This window comes from Babylonia areolata, chromosome 10, assembly GCF_041734735.1.
Source record: "Babylonia areolata isolate BAREFJ2019XMU chromosome 10, ASM4173473v1, whole genome shotgun sequence".
NCBI classification, from domain to species: domain Eukaryota; kingdom Metazoa; phylum Mollusca; class Gastropoda; order Neogastropoda; family Buccinidae; genus Babylonia; species Babylonia areolata.
This window is the reverse complement of record NC_134885.1, coordinates 14,472,862-14,497,702: the sequence shown is the minus strand read 5'-3', so window position 1 is coordinate 14,497,702 and position 24,841 is coordinate 14,472,862. Positions and strand designations below refer to the sequence as shown.

The 24,841-nt window shown below is 38.9% G+C and overlaps 1 protein-coding gene across 2 annotated transcripts; it reads right to left on the bottom strand.

The window, feature by feature from the left end:
* Positions 1 to 5,539: 5,539 nt before the first annotated feature.
* Positions 5,540 to 24,384, bottom strand: LOC143286812 (protein lin-7 homolog C-like). Of its 2 annotated transcripts, XM_076594615.1 has the most exons (7): positions 24,289 to 24,384; positions 21,558 to 21,599; positions 20,042 to 20,190; positions 14,617 to 14,826; positions 13,588 to 13,642; positions 12,821 to 12,982; positions 5,540 to 6,543 (listed from the first exon to the last, which is right to left on the bottom strand). In XM_076594615.1, exons 1-6 carry the CDS (start codon positions 24,323 to 24,325, stop codon positions 12,867 to 12,869), a joined length of 609 nt encoding a protein of 202 aa, XP_076450730.1. In that variant the 5' UTR covers positions 24,326 to 24,384; the 3' UTR covers positions 5,540 to 6,543; positions 12,821 to 12,866. The 2 variants fall into 2 exon arrangements, with proteins under 2 accessions (XP_076450730.1, XP_076450731.1); XM_076594616.1 differs by lacking the exon at positions 12,821 to 12,982.
* Between the last annotated feature and the right edge of the window lie 457 nt (positions 24,385 to 24,841).

Here is a 24,841-nt window from a genome sequence, read left to right as displayed (position 1 = left end):
CCACAGAATAGCTGTTGAGTGGAATAACACTGAAGGCTTTCTTCCATAATAAAGACTGAGTATTTCCCCACCTGAGAAAGGTGGTATGTCATCCCATGATTTTTTTTTTACATAAATCTGCACTTAGTATGGTCAGGTAAGTCTAAAGTAACAGTGTACTTTCACTGATTGAAATATTATTTTTCCAGACATTTATCTGACCACACAAATACTCAACTCCCTCTCTTCTCCCTGATATGACCAGGAAGAGCAGAGTCAATTCAGCAGGTTGTGTGGTGGGATCATGGGCACACCTTTGGCTGGCATGCCAGGCGCATCTAGTCAAGAATTCCTCTTCCTCCAATATTACTTTTGGGTTTCAGTCTCAATATGCAGTAGTGTCCTCATGAATGGGCCAAAGGCACATAGTTGTGTCAGATAAGAACCCAGGAAAACTTACTTTAATTCCGGAAAAAATGTGTCTTAATGTTTTTCACTGTGCAGCTGTCCAGTTTCTTTTTTTCTAGAATGTGACTGGTGATAGTGATCATGAAAATCAAACAAAAGAAATCCAAAACTGGTGTTTTAATCTTCTTCTTTTTTTATTTTTATTTTTTACTGTGAATTATCTCCCTCTGATTTATTTCTCAGTCATTTGTATTCGACAAATAAACACCTAAGTACTGGTTTGGAAGCAAAAACATTACTTTGCAGAATTTGTAGATTAACAGTTTACTTTCTTCTATTTTTATTTGCTGCAAGTCTCATGTTCACTGGCATATCAAGTGCAGTTTTACATGTTTGACCTTTATTGGCTGGAATCTGCTTGCTTTATAATTCATACTGTTCATGGAATCTATCTCATGGTAAAACAGAAAGCCATGATGAATTTCAGTCTGCAGGTTATACAAAGTAACATTTTTGCTTCAGATACTTACTTCATACTCTTGGTAGGAACTGGCATCTGCTCACTTTAAGATTCATATTCATTGTAGGATTTCATTCTGGAATCAGTCTGCATCTCTAAAATCATAATCATGAACTTTGTGTCAGTGAACTGCTTTGATGACAAGAAAATCAACACTGTGTTGGTTTGTATTATGAGACTGTCCTCTTTTTTCTGACAGAGGATCACTGTGCATTCTAAATATTTGTGCAAACTACATCTACTGTTTCATTATGTAACGTAAGTGTTCTTTGTCCAAAAGAAAAAGCAAAATGGAGTTTTCAGTTCCAAATATTTGTTAATTGTTCCTTCAGTATATGAGTCTATGTATGAATATACATATGGGGGTATGGTTGGTGTGTGTGTGTGTGGTGTGTGTCTGGATGATTCAATGGTAATGGCCTAGCTTTCACTCTCAAAGTCAAGTCGTTTGAAGGTTGGAGTCTAAGGCATGCATCTGTACATGTGTTATATTTTATCTATACTCTTCTACTTTTCTGTGATAGTGCAGACAATATGAAGTACATTTGTGTGTGTTTGATCTTATATATTCATTGTGCTCAGCTGGACTGACTAATAACACATGCTCTAAATTGCTATCCAGTGTTATCTTGTTTTTCTACAGCACAAAGTGAGACCAGGAACTGGTAAATATTTTGCAAAGACAAGGATGGTAATTCATCATCCCCACAAAAGACAAGAGATCATGACATAGTTCTTTATGTTTGTTTCCCATCAGCACAAAAGCAGATGTGGTGAAGCATACATTGATTAGACTGTCAATAGACGACTCTTGAAACTGAACAGAAGTGAAAAACACGTATACTCAGAAATGGAAAAAGACAACAGGGGAAACCATGTCACGTGTACAGGATAGTGTCTGTGTGGACAACAATTTCTTGCAGATTACTGGACTGATTTCAGTACAGCTTGAACTAGTAGTTCTGGACATCTGCTGAAAATTATAATTATTTTGATTGCTGCCTTTAATTGATATCACAATGTTGGAAAAAAAAATCAACCTCTATTTCTTAAGAACTGTCCAACTGGTGGCTTGGGTGACATTCTATGTACAGATGCATCACTTAAATTTTTTTCTGCTCATACTTTCCTCTTTTACCCAAAATGAAGGTCCATTTGTACAGCCGTTTTTCATGCCCTTTTGGACCAGTTTTGAGAAAGTTTGTCCACAGAAATATTGCACTGCAAACATCAAAAATGACTGATCATCTTGACTATAACTTTGTTAAGCTAACATCTTATGTTCAAAGAAAATCAGAAAAGTGCACAAGCCTATTTTAGCATAATAGTTGTGGCCCTTGGCTGTGTCACATAACAATGGATTACGCCTGTTGGTGTTACAGATGGTGGTTTTTTAAAAATTAAAATTAAAAATATTGCTTAGAGCCCAGCCGACCATGAAGGCCATATCAGGGCTATCCACCATTCAAAGTCTGGTCACCGCAGATGGGCCACCCCAATGTTTTCAGCTTTCTACTGCACTGTGATCACTCCATGATAAAAATTTCACAACTTTTGTACTAAGCATATACTATATTAAATACTATCAAAAATATTTATTTCTTTTAAATATTGCAATATTGTCCACGGAGGGACATCACGGAACAACGTTCTCAATGAATCTGCTGTAAAAAAACCCGTCGTGTGTCATAAAAGTCCCAACAATCAATCAGAATATGTTGCACAGTGAGTGGTTCATCACACGGAATACACCAAGGAGCTTCTTCTCCTTTCAGGAGGTAGGAATGTGTGATGTATGTATGACCTGTATGAAGTCGGCACAGCACTGTCATTTCTTTTCGATTCACCACAGCCATAGGCAGAGTCTCTTGAAGATTTGGTTGTATTTTAAATAATTTGTTATCTATTTGTTCATTCCATTCTTTCTGCCAGAGATCTTTAGTATACCGATGAACTTTGGGTTTAAAATCAGTAAAAGGAATATAAAACTTACATTGTTTCTCTCTAACAGCACTCTTAGCCAGATTATCTATTTCGTTCCCTTGAATGCCCACATGACCGGGCACCCAAGCCAGAATGAACAGATGGTGGTTCTCAATGTTTGCAACAGTAGTAACATGCTAGACAAGTCCTGCAACAGCATTCTCTATCGCTGACTTCACATATGTGAAAGTTGATGGAGCTGGAGTGGCAGCATGTTCTTGCTCTGCTTTCATGATTTTGGATCCTTCTCCACCTCCATCCTGGTAAGTGACTTCCTGTCAAAGTCATTAATGCAGGCATACTCACGGAGGATTGTAATTGGAGAAATATGATGGTCTCCACTCTGGATGGGACACTCAGTCACTCAGTCTTCTCTGTGACCACAGGTGATCACTGTCATCAGAAGGGGCTTAGCAGCTGACTTATACCTATGTTGAATTGGAACAGGCACCACTGAACACCCAAATGACTTGCAGTAGAGCAGGGTCTCCTCTGTTATGTAGCCTCCTGGAGACTCTTTCAACTGCTGGTGCCAGGACTGCAGCAGACTTCAGAGGATTTATTAGATAACCCATAGCCCATAATGAAGGGGTGTCAACTAGGTACGGTAATCATTCAATTTTGTCAGAAAAAGTCAAGTACTACTAAGGTATGAATAGGATACATTATCAAATTATGGGTTGTGTAACATACTGAACCCTTTTGAAGATGTATACAGAAATACTGCTAAAATGTTTACCAAGTCTGGTTATTCACAGATGAGAGGAGGGAAGTTAATTTGACCCCTGTGGGTAAATTCCAAAATGATTGCAGAATCAGTTCTTTTCTGAAGTCATGAAGTGTTGGGCATTCAAAAAGTTTTGCCCTGAGACTGCAGCAGATGAATCCAGGTGTGGCTGTGTGTGAGGGATCTGGGATGAGCACAGTAGGGGTGATGCCATTGAACAGTGCAAATGATGGGACAGAAAAAAAAAAAAAAGCAACATGTTCCATCCACCACTAACCTTCTCTTTTTAACCAGATGATTGATTCACTTCAACTCCTTGGTTCAGGCTTGCTCTGTACCCTCTTTCAGTCTCCAGTGAGCAGGTTAACTGAACAGCTTTGTGTGAGACAAGTCAAGAGCCCATCCCAGTCTGATTATACTATGTCACAGTTACGTACCTTGCACCACCTAGTATATTTCTTTCTCATCTTTTGTGGGCTGATGTCCAGTATCTGCACCTCATGAATTAACGAAGGAGATTTTACCTATCTTTCAGGTCAATGTACAAGCAGATCTGCTGCCTTAATCCCTTGCATATGCATATGCATATCAAATACTCTAAATCCATTAAGTGTTTGGTGGGTTATGGAAACAAACAAAGCACTGCACACATGAGTGAATGTGTGAGATGCCAACAACAAACACGGAAAGGAAACATACTAATGAATGTTGAAACCTCTATCACCCTAACATACAGCTCAATCAAAACATTTCAATGTGCTTCTGGCCTGAAGACATTGTGAACTGGAAAACCATTTGTGTGACTTTACAATTTTTTGTTCTTTATATGATTAAAATTGGTGGCAGGCATCTTTAGATAACATCCAATACGATGTGCTGATCTGTTGTCCCCTGTTGCTTGGAGTAAAATAATTAAAAAACAAACCTGGTTTTGTGTATATGTGTGTTCACAAAGTATGCATATTGTGTGTGAGTGAGTGCTTACAAGGTGTTTTCATTTAAGTTAATAAGCAATGATAAGTTGTCATTTCATGAATAAATCACAAAAATTGATAAAAAGGAACTGCTACACAAATAGAAAAAAAGATGAGGGGAAGAAAGCTGTGCAGCTGAATACACACGTACAAGTAAAGACTTTGATGCCTTCTTTAAATATGTATTTTTTAATCTCTCTCTCTCTCTCTCTATATATATATATATGTATACATACCTCCCATGTATGAGAATAAAAGCAGAAGTGGGAAATCTGATCCCCCACCCCCTCAATTTGCTCCCCACCCCCTCCCTGTGCCCCCCACGCAAGGCTTTTTACTGGAACATAATATACCCCTAATTCTTGGAATTTTTTTTATTGTTCAAAACTTTCCCCTGGCCTTTTTTTTATCTAAATATTTTTCTCCTGTGATTAATGAAACAAATGCAAAGTATAGCATGAATCAAAGTCTATAATCACCAACCTGCATAAGCTGTATAGAGTTATCTGTTTACTTCGCCTCAATGGTTCAAGTGATTTGTATGTGCACTTTCTACAGTACTTTTTTTGTTTCATTAATATCTTGATTGACACAGAGGAGAAACTATCAATTACTGTTATCATACCCCCCAAAACAAAGTATGGCTGCCTACATGATGTGTTAAAACTGTCACAAACATAAAATCCCATTTGAATATGAATCATTGAATGAATGTGTTACTTCAAGCCCCTCAACCCAGAACTGAATTGACCAAAACCAAACAGTACAACATCAAAAAAAGAAAGGGAGAGGCATATGGAAATAAATGTGAAGAAATGAGATAATGCACAAAAATCTGCATGACATGCTCCTTTGAACATGAAAAACTAACAATGCATACAAAGTGACAGAAGACAGAAAAAAACAACATACACTACCCCAATTGCACACAGATCAAACCAACCACCATTTTGCCTTGAAATTATACTTTAATATGAATATGATGCTAGTGGTGAAACTGAGAGGAAACAAAGTCACATTTCAACTCGTGCACAACCATTGAAAGTATCCACAGAAACCAAAACAATGAATGGAACAGTGTCATGAACAAGGAAAACAATATCACAAAGTTTTTTGGAATAAACAAGTTTTGTCAAAATCTATATTTCTCTGAAATATTTAAAGTTGAAATAGTCTTTTGGTGTGATTTCTTTCACCAGCCAGTCACAGCAAAATCTGTTCATATACACAGAGAAAATTGTATCAGCTAAGATACTGGTGTTGTTTTACATCCAGTGTGGTCAACAATAATGAATCATCTAGAAGTTGGTAAACAGGGTCCAGTAAATTTACCATTATCACTGTATCACCTGGCTACTATTTCACAGTCTCCTGGTCCAATTCATTTCAATAATAAGTCTAAGGAATAAGAGATGTTTACTTTTCACTTGTTGAACAAAAACAGCAGTGATTTGGCTTTCGTGATAAAACACTCTAAAATAATATAATATACATTTATCAATTAAACAATGATGCTGGAATTGGAATAATGTTACTGCACAACTAAAGCTCTTTTCAAATTCATAATTCAAAAAAAGAAAAAGAAATCAATGGATTAAAAAAGGCTCAAGGAAAGTTTTAAAATACAATACATATGATAAATGTACAACAACAAAGACAGTAATTTTCTAGGATACTTTTTCATCAACACTGACCACAAACACAAAACAAAAAAAGTCTGAAGAACTGGCAGTGTTCCTTCCTTTCCAGTACACTCACATAAAAACTATATATATACATGACAATCTGTTTCTTTCAAGCAGCGATGAAACAAAACAGTATTTCTTTCATTCCAACCACCCCCTCCTCGTCCTAAGGGCCTGGCTGCTTGCGGCTGTTCTTCTGTCGCTCAAACCTGGCCTCCATCTCCTCCAGGATCTGGGGCGTGTAGCGAACCACCAGCTTCACCGACCCTGTCACAACAACAACCACCCTTTTACCTCTATCAAAACTGAAACTGGTAGGAAAGAACCATAAATAACGGTTATGCTAATCAGCAAAATCTACATTATATAAAGATACATAATAATGGCTGCGCAACAAACCCACTTTGAATTGATATGCCGCAGAAAAGTGTGTGTGTGTGTGTGTGTGTGCACCAGAAAACCGTTTTGCCTGCTCACTGACCAGGTCTTTTTGACTTAATAATACAACTGCCTCCTCAATAAAGCTTTACACTTACTAGAATGCTGATTAGTGATGTAATTGATTTTATTCTGTTTTTATCCCACTTGACCAGAAAGGCTATCTGTGCACTGAAAGCACTTTATAAACTATTGTCCAGATATGTTTTATATTGCATCAAAAACAAAAACTTTAAATCACTTTCTTCAAAACTAAAAAGACAAATACCAACCAAATACAGTGAACCAGACTAATGATTTTGTCAAAAAGAAGTGTTTCATTCACAAAGATTCTTTTAGCACAACACAGCCTTCTCTCCTTCTGCCTGCAGATTGACTGAGTGACTGATATAGATGCCTATCCTCAGAGACCGAACTCTAATCACTTTACAAACACAGAGTAATTTGCACGACAGGCTGCTTACATGAGCAGAACCAGCTGAGAACTGCATTCAGGTGATTATCATTTGTTTCCTGTGTCATTCAGAAAGACTTCATTCACACACATGTGCGCACACACACATGCATGTATATAATAATAACAATGATGTACATTTATATAGTGCCCTTTCTAAGAGCTAAGGGCGCTTTACGTGAAAGAAAATTATTACAAGTTTCAAAAAACATTCATGACCACTCTTTCTCAAGAACCCCTCCCCCCCTTGCCCCCAACCCGCCCCATCCCCTACTCCCACTTAACATACATCCGAAGTGAGCTGACATGGGTGGTGTTGGAGAACAAGGAAGCTGAGAGTGCTTAAGGATAGGTTTTAAAAAGACGAGTTTTTAGTGATGAGCGAAAAGCAGAAATAGAATCAGATGCACAAATATAATGAGGAAGGTTGTTCTAGATGTGAGGAGCAGCAAAGAAGAAAGAACGCTCACCATAGGTTCTTGTACTGACATGAGGAAGTTTCAAAAGGTAACAGTCAGAGGAAGAGCAGAGATTTCTCGTGGGAGTGTAAACACTAAGGTCAGAAAGATATGTAGGTCCTGCAGAGTGGAAAGCAGAATAGCAGACACACACAACCTTGTATTTAATTCTCGCTTCAATGGGGAGCCAATAGAGAGTGCAGAGGTGAGGAGAAATGTGATCAGTACGTGGGACTCTTTGAGTCAGACGGGTAGCATTGTTTGGAAGTTTTTGAATTCGCTGAAAAATATTTTGTGGACAGCCCATAAGAAGAGAATTACAATAGTCGATTCGTGACAGCACAAAAGCAGAAATAAGAGTTTTAGTAGTTTCAACAGAAAAATACTGACGGATAGAGCTGATGCGACGAAGTTCTCAACTGACTATGCGTATCAGATTTACTAACTGAGCATGCATGTTGAGGTTTGAATCAAAAATGACTCCAAGTTTCCTTGCTGATTTAGAAAACTGAACTGTGGTATCACCAACCACAATAGAGGCAGAAAAAGAAGTAGATGTGGACATTCTTGCAGAGGAAATAATCATAACTTCAGTTTTGTCATCATTTAACTTAAGTTTGTTGAATGTCATCCAGCATTTGACATCGAGAATACAATCCTGCATTGACAGAATCAGACTAGACTGTGTACTTGGTTTGGTTTCTGCAGACTTTTGTAGCCGAGTATCATCAGCAAAAGAGTGGTGAAGAACAGAATGGCCAGAAATGACATCAGAAAGAGGAGCAGTGTACAGAACGAACAGAACGGGTCCCAGGACAGAGCCTTGTGGCAAACCATAGGAGATCAGGGTTGGATCAGACTTAAAGTTACTAACAGACCATCTGGAAGCAATTGGAAGGGTATGAAGAAAACCAACTCAGAACTGTTGAGTGAATCCCAAAAACATGTTCAAGTCTGGAAAGGAGTATACTGTGGTCTATTGTAACAAACACAGCCGACAGATTGAGCAAAGTTAACACAGACAGTAACAGGTCATTAATATATACTTTCAACAAAGCAGTTTCAGTGCTATGGGCAGATCTATATGCTGTCTGAAAAGAAGAGAACAGGTTGTCTAATGCTAAGTGGTCTGAAAGTTGGCAGAGAACAATTTTTTCAATAATTTTGGACATAAAAACAAAGTTGGATATAGGGTGAAAACTTTTGAGGTCATTGTGATCCAGAGTGGCTTTCTTTAGCAGGGGCTTAACAAGTGCAGTTTTGTATACATCAGGGAAGACACCAGAAATCAAAGAATCATTTATAATGTTTTTAAGAGCAGGCAAAACAACATCCAAACACTCATACAGTAGTGGTGTGGGAAAGGGGTCCTGGTCACATGTTTTTGGAGCAGACCTTTTCAACACACTAAGTACATCTGCCTCTGAAACAGGTGTGAAAGCAACAAAAGGAACACCTTGAAATTCTTTTCCCAAGGGATGTGACACAATTGACTGTGAATCCAGTTCTTTTCTGAGGTTAACAGTTTTTTAGCAGACAAAAATATGAGAAGACAGTGGGCAGTAATGAAAATGGATAGACAAAGAAAGCAAAGTAGATTTGTTCTGCCACAAAGCTTATTTGTAATGTAATATAGTTCTTTGCTTGATTTAGCTTTAGAGATCCTGGTGTTGAAAAACAGAGTCTTCGCTTTGCGCACAAGAAAGGTAACAAAGTTCTTGGCTTTCTGGTAGATTTGTTTGTAGACAGTTAAACCAGATACCTTCCACTGTGCTTTCGCATGTCGCCTCTCTCTCTTCACTGCTATTTTACCACAGAGTTTTGCCAGGGACAACACTGTTGGTGCCATGGGTTCTTTTGCATTCATTTTAAGTGCATGCTACACACAGGACCTTGGTTTATCATCTCAGCCAAATGACTGAGCAGGCTGGAGAGAGCAGATGATTGTTCAACACACCAGACTAATTCCAGGTGCTGAACGAAGCATGTCAGCGTCACACTGACCTGTGCCATCTTTACCTCTGATGTTTATGCCTTACTAGATGCTCAGTGATGTATTTTGCTATAATCAGTCACAAAATGTTCTGATGTTCAGTGATGTTGTATTTCATTATAATCATTCACAATTTTTTCTGACAGTCAGTGACATGTTTTGTTATAATCAGTCACAATTTGTTTTGATGTTATGCAGATGTTAAGATTGTTCTCAGCTCATTTCTGACAAGCTAGGGTCACCTGCCTACTTTCTTCTTACAAGCCTCTTGGACACACATAGTGCACTGAGCACGGGTTGGAGTGGTGAGTCACACAACTAGTCTCAGGTGACCTTCTTCATTCATATACACAGGTGGGCTTTTATGTGTATGATCAATTTTACCACCCAACATGTAGGCAGCCATACTCCATTTTCGGGAGGGTCTCACGTGATAAAACTGGGCCAAAACATGAATTGGAGCAGTGAGTCACACTACCAGTCTCAGGTAATTAACTGGGCCAAAGCATGAATTGGTGCAGTGAGTCACACTACCAGTCTCAGGTAATTAACTGGGCCAAAGCATGAATTGGTGCAGTGAGTCACACTACCAGTCTCAGGTAATTAACTGGGCCAAAGCATGAATTGGTGCAGTGAGTCACACTACCAGTCTCAGGTAATTAAGATGGGCCAAATCACATTAACACTGAATGCCTGTTCATCGAACCTATCAGCAAATGCGACTGTGGGTCTGTTTTTTGATTCCTAAAAAAATTCCACATTATTCCTGAATGGAGTTAAGAGAGACTGGTATTTGTGGATGCTGAATACCATGCATTTAAGATCACACTGCATGCACTTGAATACATATTACTAAATTTATAGAGATTTTTTAAAATATTTAATTTGTTGCTAAAAGTATGTGATTTATATAATGTGGTCTGGTCTTAAGATGAGATGAAGCAGCCTGTTGAACATTACAACTTATTTGCATTTTGAGATAGTAAGCTCCTTGTGCAGAACATGAAACGAATGTATGAGAAGAGAGATAAAAACTGGGGATTATCTTACATATGCAACTTATGGTCAGGATTTTTTTCTTCTGAATATCGCAGAACTAACACTCCAAATAAGAAATCACAGCATTTGCAAACCATGCCATGTGTATAAAATCATAACAATAATAACTGTATAACACAGTATTACAACCACTGAAAAATGCATGAACAACCACAAGTGCTGGTGCTTTCAATGACAACACATAAATTGTAGATTGGACTTGTGAGCAAGCTTTCTGTAGCTCAATGCCCAACATATCATGACTTTGGAACATAAACAAAAGCTGGTTAGTTCAACAACAACAAATCTTTGTTGGTATTTCAGCCTCTGACTATGACAGATGACAGTGGGCATCTTTACAACAGTATAACTGGAACAGTTACTTTCAAGATCATAAAAAGAATTGTTGAAACATTGAAGTCCAATGTTAACATCTCCACTCACAAAAGAAAAAAAAACCCTTCCCACTGACAAACAATAATAAACTCCCCTCACAAATAAAACCTCCACTGAGAGAAATATCATTGACAATGAAAGCACTACCACACACTTTGTAAACACTTTGTAAACGCTTTGTAAAATTAACAATTCAGAGTATGCTGGGCTAGTCGGTCAACAATTTCACTGCCCCAATGTTGACACAGCCATGGACTTAGATTTGGTTACAATCATAATTTTCCAGAGCAAGGTGCAGCTCTCACAATATGGGTGGAATTTTGTTATCAGTATTCTGACCAGTAACAACCTGAAGAACAGAACTACCCTGGAGCTGTCATCCAAAAACAAACAAACCTTGCCTTCTCAAACAGAACATGTTCTAACAAACTAAGCAAGCTGGCAACGGCCTCATGTAGATATAGAAATTCAATGGTGTTTGAAGAAAGAAACCAAATTTTCATGCGATACTACTCTGAAATAACTTTTAAAATTCAAAAGCTTCAGGTGCATATTCCAATATCATTAAGCCGACCGTCTCCTTTTTTAACACAAACACACGCACATGCATGCATGCACATACATACTCTTTGGTGTTCCTACATTTATGATGTAAAAGGTTTGAGGCATTTTTGTCAATATTGCCCAGAGGAATTTTTGTCAACAATACTGACCAGACATCAAATTCCTTTGAATGGAGTGGATGAATTACATGGTTTCAGTACAATCCATACCAGACTTGTCTTCAGGTGTGACAAATTTTTGAATATTTATGATACATGCAATCTGTTCTCTGCAGGCAAAAAAATGACAAGCTATTTCATTCTGTTCATACAAATTACAATGACCAAACGTTTGTGTAAGATACAACAGCTATCAGGGGTAAAGTTTTGGTTTCTTCAATGCATGACACTTACTGGTTCGCCTATTTATCCAACTGACTGCTGAACCTTACAGACATCACAACAGTGTGCACAGACATGAAGAATAACAACCATGTATTGTCTTGTTTTGAACGAATACGGCAATGTCCTATTTCCCTAAAGTACAAACAAAGCCAACCTGTTTTATTTATAAGGAACTCACAGTCTCTCATTGACCAGCACACATGTCAACATCGGTCAAGAGATTCATATTTCAACTTACTTAGAACCACTGTCATATCATTAAAAATAAAAAGGCATACCTGCACACCACACCAATAAAAACTGATACATCTGGCAAATGAAAACAGCTCTGAAATGGTGTAGTGTACAGTTTCTCTAAAATTTCACAAAATCGGCAATGAATAGGATCACTACAGGGTCAAGTACAGTTTCTCTGAAAGTTAATACAGGGAACAGACCCAACTTTCAAGCCCACATCACATCAATCAAATATTGATGAACAGACTGCGAACACAGTAACAGCTTTCTCATATCTAAAGCATCAACCAGCAATGAGACTTCACTAACAGCCAACAAAATGCAAGACAATGAAACCAATCTCATGGAGTCTGGAATAAACAGGACAGTGAAAAGAACAGGAAAACAGAATACCAAACATTCTGCACATGCCACTACACTCACAACAATCAAAGTCTCCCAACACAGGCACGATGACAACCATCAACAGCTGTGAACATTAAGCAATCTAATGAGGTGGGGAGGAAAAAAAACAAACGAGGAGAGCACCATCACTGCACAAGACCACATGCAGCATTCCTTCAGGAGGATAGTTTCTTCTCACTGGTTGTGCACGCCACTGCTTCAATACTGGGCAGTCCAACACACACTCAGTTGTGGTGCTTGATCGAACCGAGTCGCCTGCCAGTGGCACGCTGTTTTTCAAACCGTGCTTCCATCTCTTCCAGAACGCGGGGCGTATATCTCACCACCAACTTTACAGAACCTGTTTTGGTCAGGGCTCACAACATGACTCACAAAATCACAGTATGTCAGGAGTTCTAAGTTTCGAATCTAAACAACATCTGTTAAAAGTATAGTTGAATTGACTAATTCAGTTAGTACTGAATGAAATTAGAGCTGAAGCGTATCGTTTGAGTTTCTATTTCATGATAATAAAAAGCACATTCAGTAATGGCTCATCAGAGAGACGAGGCACTGAGTGTATATAAAAACTGATACACAGTATAATGTATTTATGACAGCAAATGATGAATCACAAAAGAACAAAACACAAAAATACAGAATGACAGACGAGGATATACATTGAGAAAAAATAACACTTTTAGACCACTTGCACAAAAACCTGCTCCTAAGATTCTTCTGCCAACACCAGCACTGTAGCAGACACAAACATACATATAAATATACATGCAATCACACGCACAGATGCACACTCAAACAGGCAGATACAAATGCAGATGTACACACAAATACACACCCTCTCATGACCATCCACAACTCTATCCCGAATTACTCTGCAGGGCATATAAATAAGCTAATCATCAAGGTCAGCTATTGCTGTCCTATACAGTTAACTGACACACTTACCCTTAGCCAACTTGAGCAGCTCCACTGCCTTTTCATGGTACTCTCCCTCAACAGACTGTAACAGAAAACAAAAAGGATTCTACATCGAATGACAGTCTAACATGTACATTACAATGACCAACTATTAAAATGAGGAAAATAATTAGTAATAATAATAATGATAGTATTTATATAGCGCTGAATCTTGTGCAGAGACAAATCTAAGCACTTTCACACAAGTCATTCACACGCATGCATAACACTAAAACTGAAGAAAATGAAGACAAGGAAGAGGCAGGGGAGGGCGGCTATCTTGTGAAGAGGTGGGTTTTAAGGCCAGACTTGAAAGAGCTGAGTGCGGAGACCTGACGAAGCGAAAGAGGGAGTTCATTCCAACTGCAAGGTCCAGAGACAGAGAAAGGACGGCGTCCAACAGTGGAGTGTTTGAATCTGGGTATGTGTAAACAGAGTGGACCTGAAGCCGATCGTAGAGAGCGAGATGGAGTGTAGAGGTGAAGGCAGCCACACAGATAGGAAGGGGCAGATTTGTAAATACATTTATAACATAGAAAACAACACAAATGGAATTTCTATCCCAATGACCTGGCCTTCAATCTAAATCACATGCATTGTTCAATATATGGAGGCGGCATATGCTGAATTCTCATTATGACTTCACCAGGTTTCAATGACATTCTTGAATAATGAGTCAAATTATTTCAAAATTAAGTATTGAGTAGTTACCCATGGGATGAATGTCCACTAGAGATAACTGGTGTTTCTATAGCTGTGTACATGTTTGCTTTCTGCTATCCATTCTACCAAACTCCAATTACTTAACAAGGTTGTTGTTTTCAAACGATCCAAAGCCAATTTATACTTACTTTGTTAAAACCTTATAATGACTGAAACTGTTAAAAGTTATAACCTTTTTTTTCTGTCCAAAAGCAACAAACTTTACCAAGCTTCATCAAATCTGACTGCACTAACCTATTTAATTCAATGTGGCTTAGAGCCCAGCCTTCCAGACAACACTACTTTAAGACTGACCACTCCATTCACGGACAGCAGCTGATCGCCTCGTTTCAAACAGTTCAGGCGGTCTGCCACTCCTCCAGGGATGATGCGAGAGATATAGATGGGTGAGCTCTGCTCCTTGCCACCCATGACATTGAACCCAAGGCCTTCCTCTGTCTTGGGTAGCTCAACCACACGGGGGTGGGCATGGCCCTCGCTTGCTGCAAAGGCCGCAACAGTCGCCTGAACAGAAAGGACAGCGTTGAAATAGTAGAAATTTACTTTCTTTTACCTATGGATGAATTTGAAATAAACTGGGTGAAAAGACTTGAGCATATACACACACTTACAGCACACATGCTCATTATAACAGACTAAAACAGACTAATGAATACACAAAAAAGACGCAGAAACACACACTCACACAAAATAATCATCCCAAATACACAATAAAAAACAAAATGGTCTCTGAATACAAGACATATCATAAAAAGAGACACAAAAAGAAAACACACAAAGTGAAATCAGAATTCACACAACTGTGTGTTTTATTCATAATTGTCTATCACATGTAGCGAAAAAAAACAATTTCATGTAATGAAAGAATATGCGTGTGGGTATATATACAAACAGGCACATATAATGTTGCATGTTTTTTCCATAAGCTTGTGTGTGTATGTTCCTGCGTCAGTGAATGGTCACGAATGAGTGCTAACACAAGATAAACATAACCTGTGCATCTGTATATTTCTGGGAGAAAAAAAGTCATCTAAAATTAAACAAATTCTGACCCCCTCACTGAAAAACCTCACACTTGATGCATATATTCCAAATCCCGTTTTCAGATTAACTCTCTCTCAGACATACTTCAGATCACTAAAACACTGCTTGCTGGTGGTGATGGTGTATTTAATAGAGAAGCAACCCAATTTTACATCAAACATGAAACAAAAAGGAAATTTTCTATCTAAAATTACGTTTAAGTAACATACTTACCGTGACCCATTAGTGCAGACTCCGGCAGGGATCTGAGATTCCTGTCCTGTGCAAACTACTATCTGTCTATGCGGAGAAAACTAAAGTAGCTACGGCCGATAACCTCCCGGAAGTAGGTACCCTTCCCTTTGCCTCCCTGACTAGCGCCCTCTTTTTACGGCAAATCACCACAACCAGTGCAGTGTGCAGGGAGAACAGAAAGCGGGGAGGAATGGGAGGGTCTTAAATGTGGGTCACGGTAAGTATGTTACTTAAACGTAATTTTAGATAGAAAATTTCCTTTTAATTACACATACTTAACCGCGACCCACTAGTGCAGAATGGCACGACAAGGTGGACGGCTCGTCTGTTCTAGCGCCAGTGCGCTGCGATGGCCTGTTGTGTGACCCCCGCAGAGGCAACGCCTCTTGAGCCATCATCCCTAAAGCTAAAGATGTCCCTCAAGCAGAATTCGATGAAGGTAGAGTGTACTGTGTCACTTAAGGATATTGGTGTGGGCAAAGAAGACTGAGGTCCACAGCTGTATTGTGGGAGAAGTCCCCCCGCCACTTTTTTGTCGTTGCTAAAAAAAAAAAAAGACAGCACTGGCATGTTGCCTATGCATAGAATGGCAGACATTTGGCAAAAAGAGACGAGGTCCCTGGTGTCTCTGGGACAGGGCTGTGTAATTGCCCAGGTAGGTACCATCACGAAGGGGCATACGGAAGGCTTGGTGGCTTCTCTACCTAAGTGTGGCATGTTGGAGCAACCTGCAGAAAGCTATCAGCAGTCAATGGCTGGGTTGGATCAGGTTGTGGGAGTGCACTTCATGTGCCCACAGGTCACTGAGTCTCATTCTGTGGTGGAATTCCTAATGGAAGAGGGTTTCCATGGGGAAAATTTTCACTGAAGGTCTTTTAGTGAGAAAGGGGACCAAATCCATGACAGGCCTCTGGCTGTGTGGGGTGCACACCAAGTCTGGGATGGAGCGGGGTGGGGGCAGGGAGGAAAGTGGCTCAAGATGTGTTGTACTGGCCATTGACATCAAATCACTGATCTGACATACGTTTTCAGTATGGCCAACAGCAAAGTGAGAGCTGTATTATCAGTGGTTTCTTAATTTCAAAGGGAAATCATTTGCAGCTTAGTCTTTCATGAAGGGCTATGTCTCTCAGACTAGAAGTCAAATTGCACTGGGACTTAGTGCTGTAGCCTTGGGAGCTAACCAGCCTTCGGGATCAGTCCCAATGGTGAGTCCTAAGGCCCTCTTGATCGAGGGACTGGGGATGCAACTTGGGCAAAACACTCTCTACTATAAATTGTATAATCAAATTCCAGCCCGAATAGTCGGGACAGCAGTTGCCTCCTCTGCTGTTCTGATGGTCATTGTCGTACACGACTGATTATCATATACTGGTCCTAGGAGGACACCAATCAGCATGGGTAAATCAGGAAACAGCTGCTGTGTGCTTAAGGGATGAAGGTGTCCACCATGCAGGTTATGCTGAAATGTAAGGAAACCAGAAGGAGTTGACAGGGTCTTGTGGTGCAACTGTGTGTCTGAAAGACATGGTGCTTGCTTCTGAAGTGACAACAAAGTCATCCTCTGACAGGCCCTTGACTGAAGGCCGAGGCTCCATGATGGGATAGCCTGCCTAGGCTAGAAACCCCTGGAAGTGTCTCATTGGAAAAACAGTGCTTGAGAAGGAATGCCCATCTGTAACTACAGCAGTGATTGTGTGTTGAGGATAAAAGGATCGGGCAGGGAAGACCAAGTGCAGAAAGTGCTTTCAAACGCCAATTGTTTGAGACGTCGATGCTGGATCTCTGTTCAAGCAAGGTGATGGGGCGAACTAATGTGCTTGACTGCGGCATCTGCCGTGCTGGTATGAGTGGGCAGAAAGGTACGCCCCTGTGGCTTATGAATGGATCGTTGTGCTTTGTGAGATGCATCCGTCCTCGTTAATATGCTTTTCTCCTGAGTGTAGAGGAAAACAATCATTACCCAGGCCTTCTGCTACTAGTGAGGAGTGGAAGAGATGGACTTAGAGTGATTGTCTCCTGCCCAGTGGGCAGTTTTTGGGCCTGCTAAAACTTGGAAGGCAAAGATAGACACCCCTTCATGGGAAGGCTGGCTAGGACTTAGGGCCCGTGTGGAGCTGTTGTCACAACCACAGTGGTGCAAACCATGGGTTGCTGTTGGCAAGGGGGGGAAGAAGGGATGCCTTACAAACTTGGAAGGAATGAAGGGCATGTGTGTCTGGAGTGGCACCTCTAAGCTGGACTGCCTCATCCCTCCTTGTACCAGGTCAGGGCATCTCTAGCCCTGTGGGTGACTGTTGTAGGCAAATGAGTTGGGTTGCCTTGTCCCTCCTTGCACCAAGAGAGGGCATCCTTAGCCCTGTGGGTGGGAAGGGAGTGTGTGTGGGTCCAGCCACTACTGATATGTGAAGGAGCATACATTCAGGTGTGAATGAGGCAGTTTTGTCTGTGAGTGCAGTCATCCTCCGAAAGCAAGGTAGGGATGAATTTATGAAAATGAATACATATATGTGCAAAGGGATTAGAAACTTCCATCAACTCAAGTGATGATGTCAGGAATATACCAATGACAAGAGATCGAATCACAAGAAATAAGCGGCTGTATAAGCATACATGTAGCGTGCACAGATATACCCAAGTAAATTGGTAAGTGTGCATAATCAGTAATGGAAAGGAATCTGTGTATGCACCATATATAAGAGATGTACATACACATATAAATAAAGTGCCAATATGTAGAGGCAGAGAGTTCTGGGCATTGTGAACAGGAATGACGCAAATGCAAGTGTGCCTATATTGCTATGTAGGGAATCTCAATGAATAGATGTCAATGAACAGAGATCGAAATAAAATTGTACATGTGAATATGTAAGTCATATGAACCTATCCCGTAAGCACACACACATGTGTATACCGAGGGATAAGTAAACATCTATAAGTGTAAATAGAAATGTGTATAAATGTAGCAAGATATCATATATATATATATATATATATATATATATATATTTTATTTTATTTTATTTTTTATTATTGTATTACTTTATTATTATTATTATTATTATTTTAGAGAGAGAGAGAGATTTTTTTTTTTTTTTTTTTTTTGGTCGTTGTTGATTTTGATAATAAATCAAAAAGAATAGAAGGGGAAATTTTGTGATTTATCTCCTGTTATTGCGTATAACAAGAAGAGAATGATAATAGGGTTGGTGGCCTGCAGAGGACTGTGTACAAGTGTTGGGGGATGAAGAACCCAAAAGTTCATTTGGCTAATAGCCTGAGAAACAGCAAGAAAGGTGCAGTTGCTGTGCAAAGTTGTGTAAAGTCCATGAATGGGCATCAGGACCCCATGAGAAACCGAAAAAACATCGTTGGTGGACAGCACGGGGGGCAAGAGTGACGTGCTGTGTCGGCGGATGTAACTACAGCGTCAACCGCCTATGTTACAAATGCGGAGTTACCTCCCTTGGCACTGATAATCGGCGAAAAGGATGGTGTCTTTAGAGCACATATCCCCTGGGGCGACATTTCCTCACTGTAGAGGGAGGAGTGTCATGCTGTGTGTGAGAGTCCATGGTTCGATGCCACCGTAACCGACACAGGTGAATACAGCCGCAAGGGGAATAATTATAATGTCCCTTAGTGCTGTGGGCATCCCTATCCGAATCGGTCGCCATCGGATGCGAGACGGTCGGGGCAAGTGGCATGACGGCGCCATAATCCAGTGTTATGGGCGTCGTGGACGAGGGGGTGGCAAGTCCGTCGGCTTGCCATGGGATGTACATCCCCCTGTAGCTGAACGGCGGTCCAACCTCGCGAATAGCTCCTGCTAGAGGACCAACGTTCAGCTGATGTGTGTTGACGGATAAAGGGATAGACAAGATTGGCCCTACCACTGCCAAGTGGCAGGATCAAGTTATCAAGAGGCGCTCCGATGTGGAAGTGCCGATATTAGTCTGGGTAACAGCAGAGTTAGGCGATAGGGCAGAAGAATCCAGCACTGCCGAAGTTCAATGGGCCGTGCACGTACCTGCTCTGTGGGCAAGGGGCGGTGCAAGTCACGATGGCTGCCGGAAAAAGAGGGCGCTAGTCAGGGGGGCAAAGGGGAGGTTGCCTACTTCCAGGAGGTTATCGGCCATAGCTACTTTCATTTTCTCTGCATAGGCGGATAGTAGTTTGCACAGGACAGGAATGTCAGACCCCTGCCGGAGTCTGCGCAAGTGGGTCACGGTTAAGTATGTGTAATTAAACTACATTTTAACCCCCACAAAAAGAACAGATTTCTTTTAAGTTCAGTCTAGTGGTTTAATTCAACATCTCTTCATTTCTGATAATACCCGGCAAAATACATATCATAAATATCCACACACTCAGTCATATCTATGCATTCAATAAATGAATTTAACAAAACTTACGTATCTGCCTTACATGAAATACATACTTTTGCTGTGGCATTGGCTCGGACTTCTGGGCTTCCGCTCACGTCAACAGTCTCATAGATATTTTCATACACCTCCCTCACAGCATGCAGAAAGTCACTTGTCAAAATTCTCTGCAAAGCCTGCAGCTTTGGAGTTGGAAAATCTCCACCTGAACAACCAATACAAAAGATCTGAATTAACAGAAAAACTACACACTCAAGCATTCATACTACTCTATGCCATTATAACTATTAGTATTACACAAATTACTCATAGTAACTTAAGTGATGCACATCATCAACTTGCACAAAAACAATTTACAGGACATGTATACACAGAAAACAAAGACATGAAATTTGAAACAGCATTTTGCTGAAGCATAAATCAAAACAATTCACTTTAGCAAAGATATTGTACGCTGATTTTTTTTCCCCACACACACACACACATTTTTGTAACTGTTTTTTTTGTTGCTGTTTTTTCTTTCTCAAAATATAAGCTGTTGGTTGTTCAGTTATTTAAAAGTTCTAAGAAACAACGTTTATCAGAAAAAATGAACATTTTTATCGATTACTGGCTAATTTTTGATGATTTTAAATGATTTTTCTGCAACAATGCAAGGGAAAGAGGAAAGAGGAGGAAGAGGACTGAAGGTTACTGAGGATAGTAAGAAAAAAGGCAGACAGAAGGAGATAGAAGAAGGAGGGAAATCAAGTTTATATTGTTGCTTTTAGTCATAGCACACTGCACAGTCAACCAAACAAGGCCACACCAAGACTGCAAACAATGTCAATACCAATCAGTTCCATTGAAATTAATGAAAAAAAAAATCTGGAAGAGAATATTAGGCACAAGTACATTTATAATTATATTCAAGCATGTAAAGCTTGGACATGCCTCTGAGTTTGACATCGAGCATTCTGCAAAAAATAGTAATCTGAACACAAACATAATTATACATAACATAAATTCATAATTAATAAAATTACTCAGTCACATGTCTCAGATCAGTAGGTGCAAAAAAAGAATACAACATAAAATATAGTATAAAATGAATTTTAAAAAGAAAAAAAAGTATGAAAAAAGCCCAATTATCAAACAAGTCAAAAAAATGATAAAAACTTTCAAGACTTTCTTGAAAAAAAAAAATGAAAAAAAAAGGAGCTGTGAATGGTACACTGACAGTAAGGCAGAAAATAAGAAAGGAAGATGATGCCAGGAAGAAAAGGAAAAGGAAAGAAAGAAAACAATAATAATGTAAAGCAACAGATGACATGATCATCAAATGTCCATATAATTTTAAAATATTTGCTTTCAAATGATGGAGAAAATACTGTGACAGCACCCATCATTATTCAAAATCAAATTATATTAGACTGATAACAGATATATAAATTCTCATACAATGAAACTGTTATGATGATAGGTAACAACTCAAACTTGTTTTCAAATACTAATACTGACACTGGTGACAGGTGCATGTTATCACAAAGTTTAAGAAGTTCAAAGTGTAAAGTGAAAGTGAAAACTACTCACTCTTCTGGAGGATGTCAAGCAGTTCAACTGCTCTCTTAATATCTGAAGAAGAAAAGAAGAAGAAAAAAATCACTAAACAGATTGAACTCAATACAGGAAACTCAATATTGTGTACATGTGTGAAGTGTGTATGAACTTATGAAGCGTGTGTGTGCACACGAGGTGTGTGCATTAGCTGAACAGTGAATGGTAAGACTAAGAATAAGATTAAGATGCATAGTATTCTCCATCTGAGGATCCTGAGGGCATGCATCAAGTAATCCACTGTTTCATACTGTGCTTGTGCCAATTGGAGCAATCATCTTAACTCCAGTTCTTACCATACAATTACAAGGGTCATTCGTCAATGCTGGTCATCACTGCGGGTCACTCACTTCAGCAGATAAATTATACAGGAAAATAACATGTTTTGGTGTGATGGATGATTATATACACTCTGCAGTCAATATTGATTCATTGAATAATGTGTACATAATGAACAATTGATTAAAAAAAGAAGAAAAAAAAAGAAAAGACAATGAAAAACAAACTTTTTTAAGGATAAAAAAGTTGCAAAAGAAACTGCAAAATGTCAAAGAAAATACTGACTGAAAATGGAAAAGCGAAGCCTGCTACTGCTGTGTCTCATTTAAAGCACTAAACCTTTAAATAAAGTTAATTTATGCCTCTGAACGGACAAACAAAAAGCTAAACCTGACTTCAACATCTTTAAAACACTGTCACAACCATTAATTTCATAACACTAGACACTGACTGAAGCTTATTTTTCAACATTGTTGGTATCACATTTGGCCCAAACATTTTAACAGGGTTTTACTCAACAACAAAGCCACAAAGAGAATGGTTGCAAATCATCTGTCATACCCTTCTTTATGTTTTCTAAGCAAATTTGCTTTAGTTTATCAATTAAGAATGTTGCAAACAGTGAACATTTTTCTTCCAAATAAACTCAACACAGCCACAAAACCATCAAAGCGTCTGGCAAAATCTTCAATATCCCAAAAACAGATCTGAGACATTATCAAATTAGATTTTCTGGTCAGTTAATTCTCTAGAGTCTTTCTTACAACACAGTGTTAATCAATGATAGTAGGTCATGACTGATCAGCACAGGTTGAATCCAGAAAATCTGATGACTTTCAAGACCCATCTAATGTTCAGATTCTTGTGTCCAGTATTAAGCATTCTGTGTCATGGTGTGTCAAGTGTTAATGACATGCACTTCCCCACATTATCCATAAACAACAGGGAAATAACTAGATATACATGATGTAACCTTTATTATTTTTGACTCACTTGTGTAAACAAAGTGAGTCTATGTTTTAACCCGGTGTTCGGTTGTCTGTGTGTGTGTGTGTGTGTGTGTGTGTGTCTGTGGTAAACTTTGACATTGACATTTTCTCTGCAAATACTTTGTCAGTTGACACCAAATTAGGCATAAAAATAGGAAAAATTCAGTTCTTTCCAGTCATCTTGTTTAAAACAATATTGCTCCTCTGGGATGGGCACACACAAAAAAAAAAAAAAAAATGAAGCTAATTATATGCAAACTGCATTTACGGTTATATTTATATTTTTTGTATTCTCTAAACTTGGCACTTTGATCTGATATTCTGACCCAACAACAAGAGCAGTCATTATTATCATTTTTTGTTCAAACAGGAACTTCTTTTGCTAAGCATGGAAGTTTTATTTATTTTGCAAACGTTTTGGTGCAGATAGTAAAAAAGGGAAAGTACTCTGTAATTAATGCTAGGGGACTTAATTCGAATCTGGTTAGGATTTTTTTTTTTTTTTAATGCGAAGCTTTATAATAACAAATACAGAACACATTTTAACGATTAGATTTTTTTTAAAGTGTATCACAAGCGAGTCTTGAAGGTCTTGCCTCTCTTGTCTTCCAACTGTGACTGAAAATATATTTTATTTAGATTATTAAACAACAAGTTTAAAGAAATGAAACACTACTCAACCAGTTTTCATTTTTTTGCCTCAAAATCCCACTATGTGTGATCATAACTGAGGATTAACCCACAAATGGCACAAGTCGAAAACTAATGACTGTAGTCTGGTATTTTGCCCATGTGTGTGTGCACTTTCTCTCCCTTATATTTATACTATGTTTTTGAATCACTGGGTTAAAACAACCCTATGATTCAAAAACATGGTATAAGCGAGAGTGTGTGTGTGTGTGTATGTGTGTTTGTATGTGTCACTGTCATTGTGTGTATGTGTCACTTGTGTGTGTGACAGAGAGAGAGAGAGAGAGAGAGAGCATGAATTCATATGTGTTTGGCGTTAACTGGAAGTGATGGGTGCAACAGGGGTGCAACTTTAAAGTAAAGTATTAATACAGTAATACTGATACAGTGATAGGAAAAAGCTTCTTTCTGTCTCATATAAAGGTAAGCTCGATGGCAGTCTAACCGCTGGTTTATGACGAAGAGAACTACCTACTGAGCCCTTCATATTATAGCCTGTATAAGAGGCATTCATTACTTCAGAATCAAAACCTTTTTTTTTTTAAACAAAACCAAAAAACCAAAACCGGTAATCTTTTCCTCCAACAGCGCAAATCTGAAAAACGGGAGGGCATAATTTCGAGCAATTACACTAATTAAAAATGCAAATTTACACCAGAAGTTCCAAACAAAAATCCAACAGCCTATCACATAAAATAGTATACAAGAAGTACAAATTCGGAAGCATAATGACTATAATCGTATCAAACCTTTTTCGAGAGTTAGAGGCTCACTGACGGTCGCCATTTTGTGCGGAAGAAAATGTTATTTCCGCATTCATTGACCTCAGTCCGCGTGTGCAAAACATATATACACAGCAGACTGCATAGTTCAGTTCATAGATGTGCTCATTTGCAATAAAAACTCATTCGTGTCCGTAAATTCGCAGTATAGGAAGTAGTAGTCATGGTAGCAGTAATACTAGGGCAGGGGCAATACAAAATCATATACAATTTAGATGATCTAAGAGTGGAAGATTTCTTTGAATTTAACACTGTTGAAAAAACACGAAGCTCTAGCAAAGATATATACCCAAAACATACTCGATTAAATGCCAAAACATACACTTTTACTAACCGCGTTATAAAATGGTGGAACCCACTAACAGAACTAACCAAAACAGCACCAACTCTTAACCAATTCAAGAATCTTCTGGACGCTGATATAAATGTAAAGATAAAAAAAAAGTATGAATATGATGATTAAATTACTCGTAGGAAAATTACCGCATGCAATGCAGACACTACTCAATGTTGACGAAAA

Bases quoted from the DNA above. Each gene is read 5' to 3' on its own strand.
- LOC143286812 (XM_076594615.1), bottom strand. From the start codon at position 24,325: ATGGCGACCGTCAGTGAGCCTCTAACTCTCGAAAAAG. The intron at 21,600-24,288 runs GTTTGATACGAT...TTTCTTCTTCAG, and splicing joins GCCTCTAACTCTCGAAAAAG to ATATTAAGAGAGCAGTTGAA. The intron at 13,643-14,616 runs GTCAGTCTTAAA...TTTCTGTTACAG, and splicing joins TGCTGTCCGTGAATGGAGTG to TCTGTTGAGGGAGAGTACCA.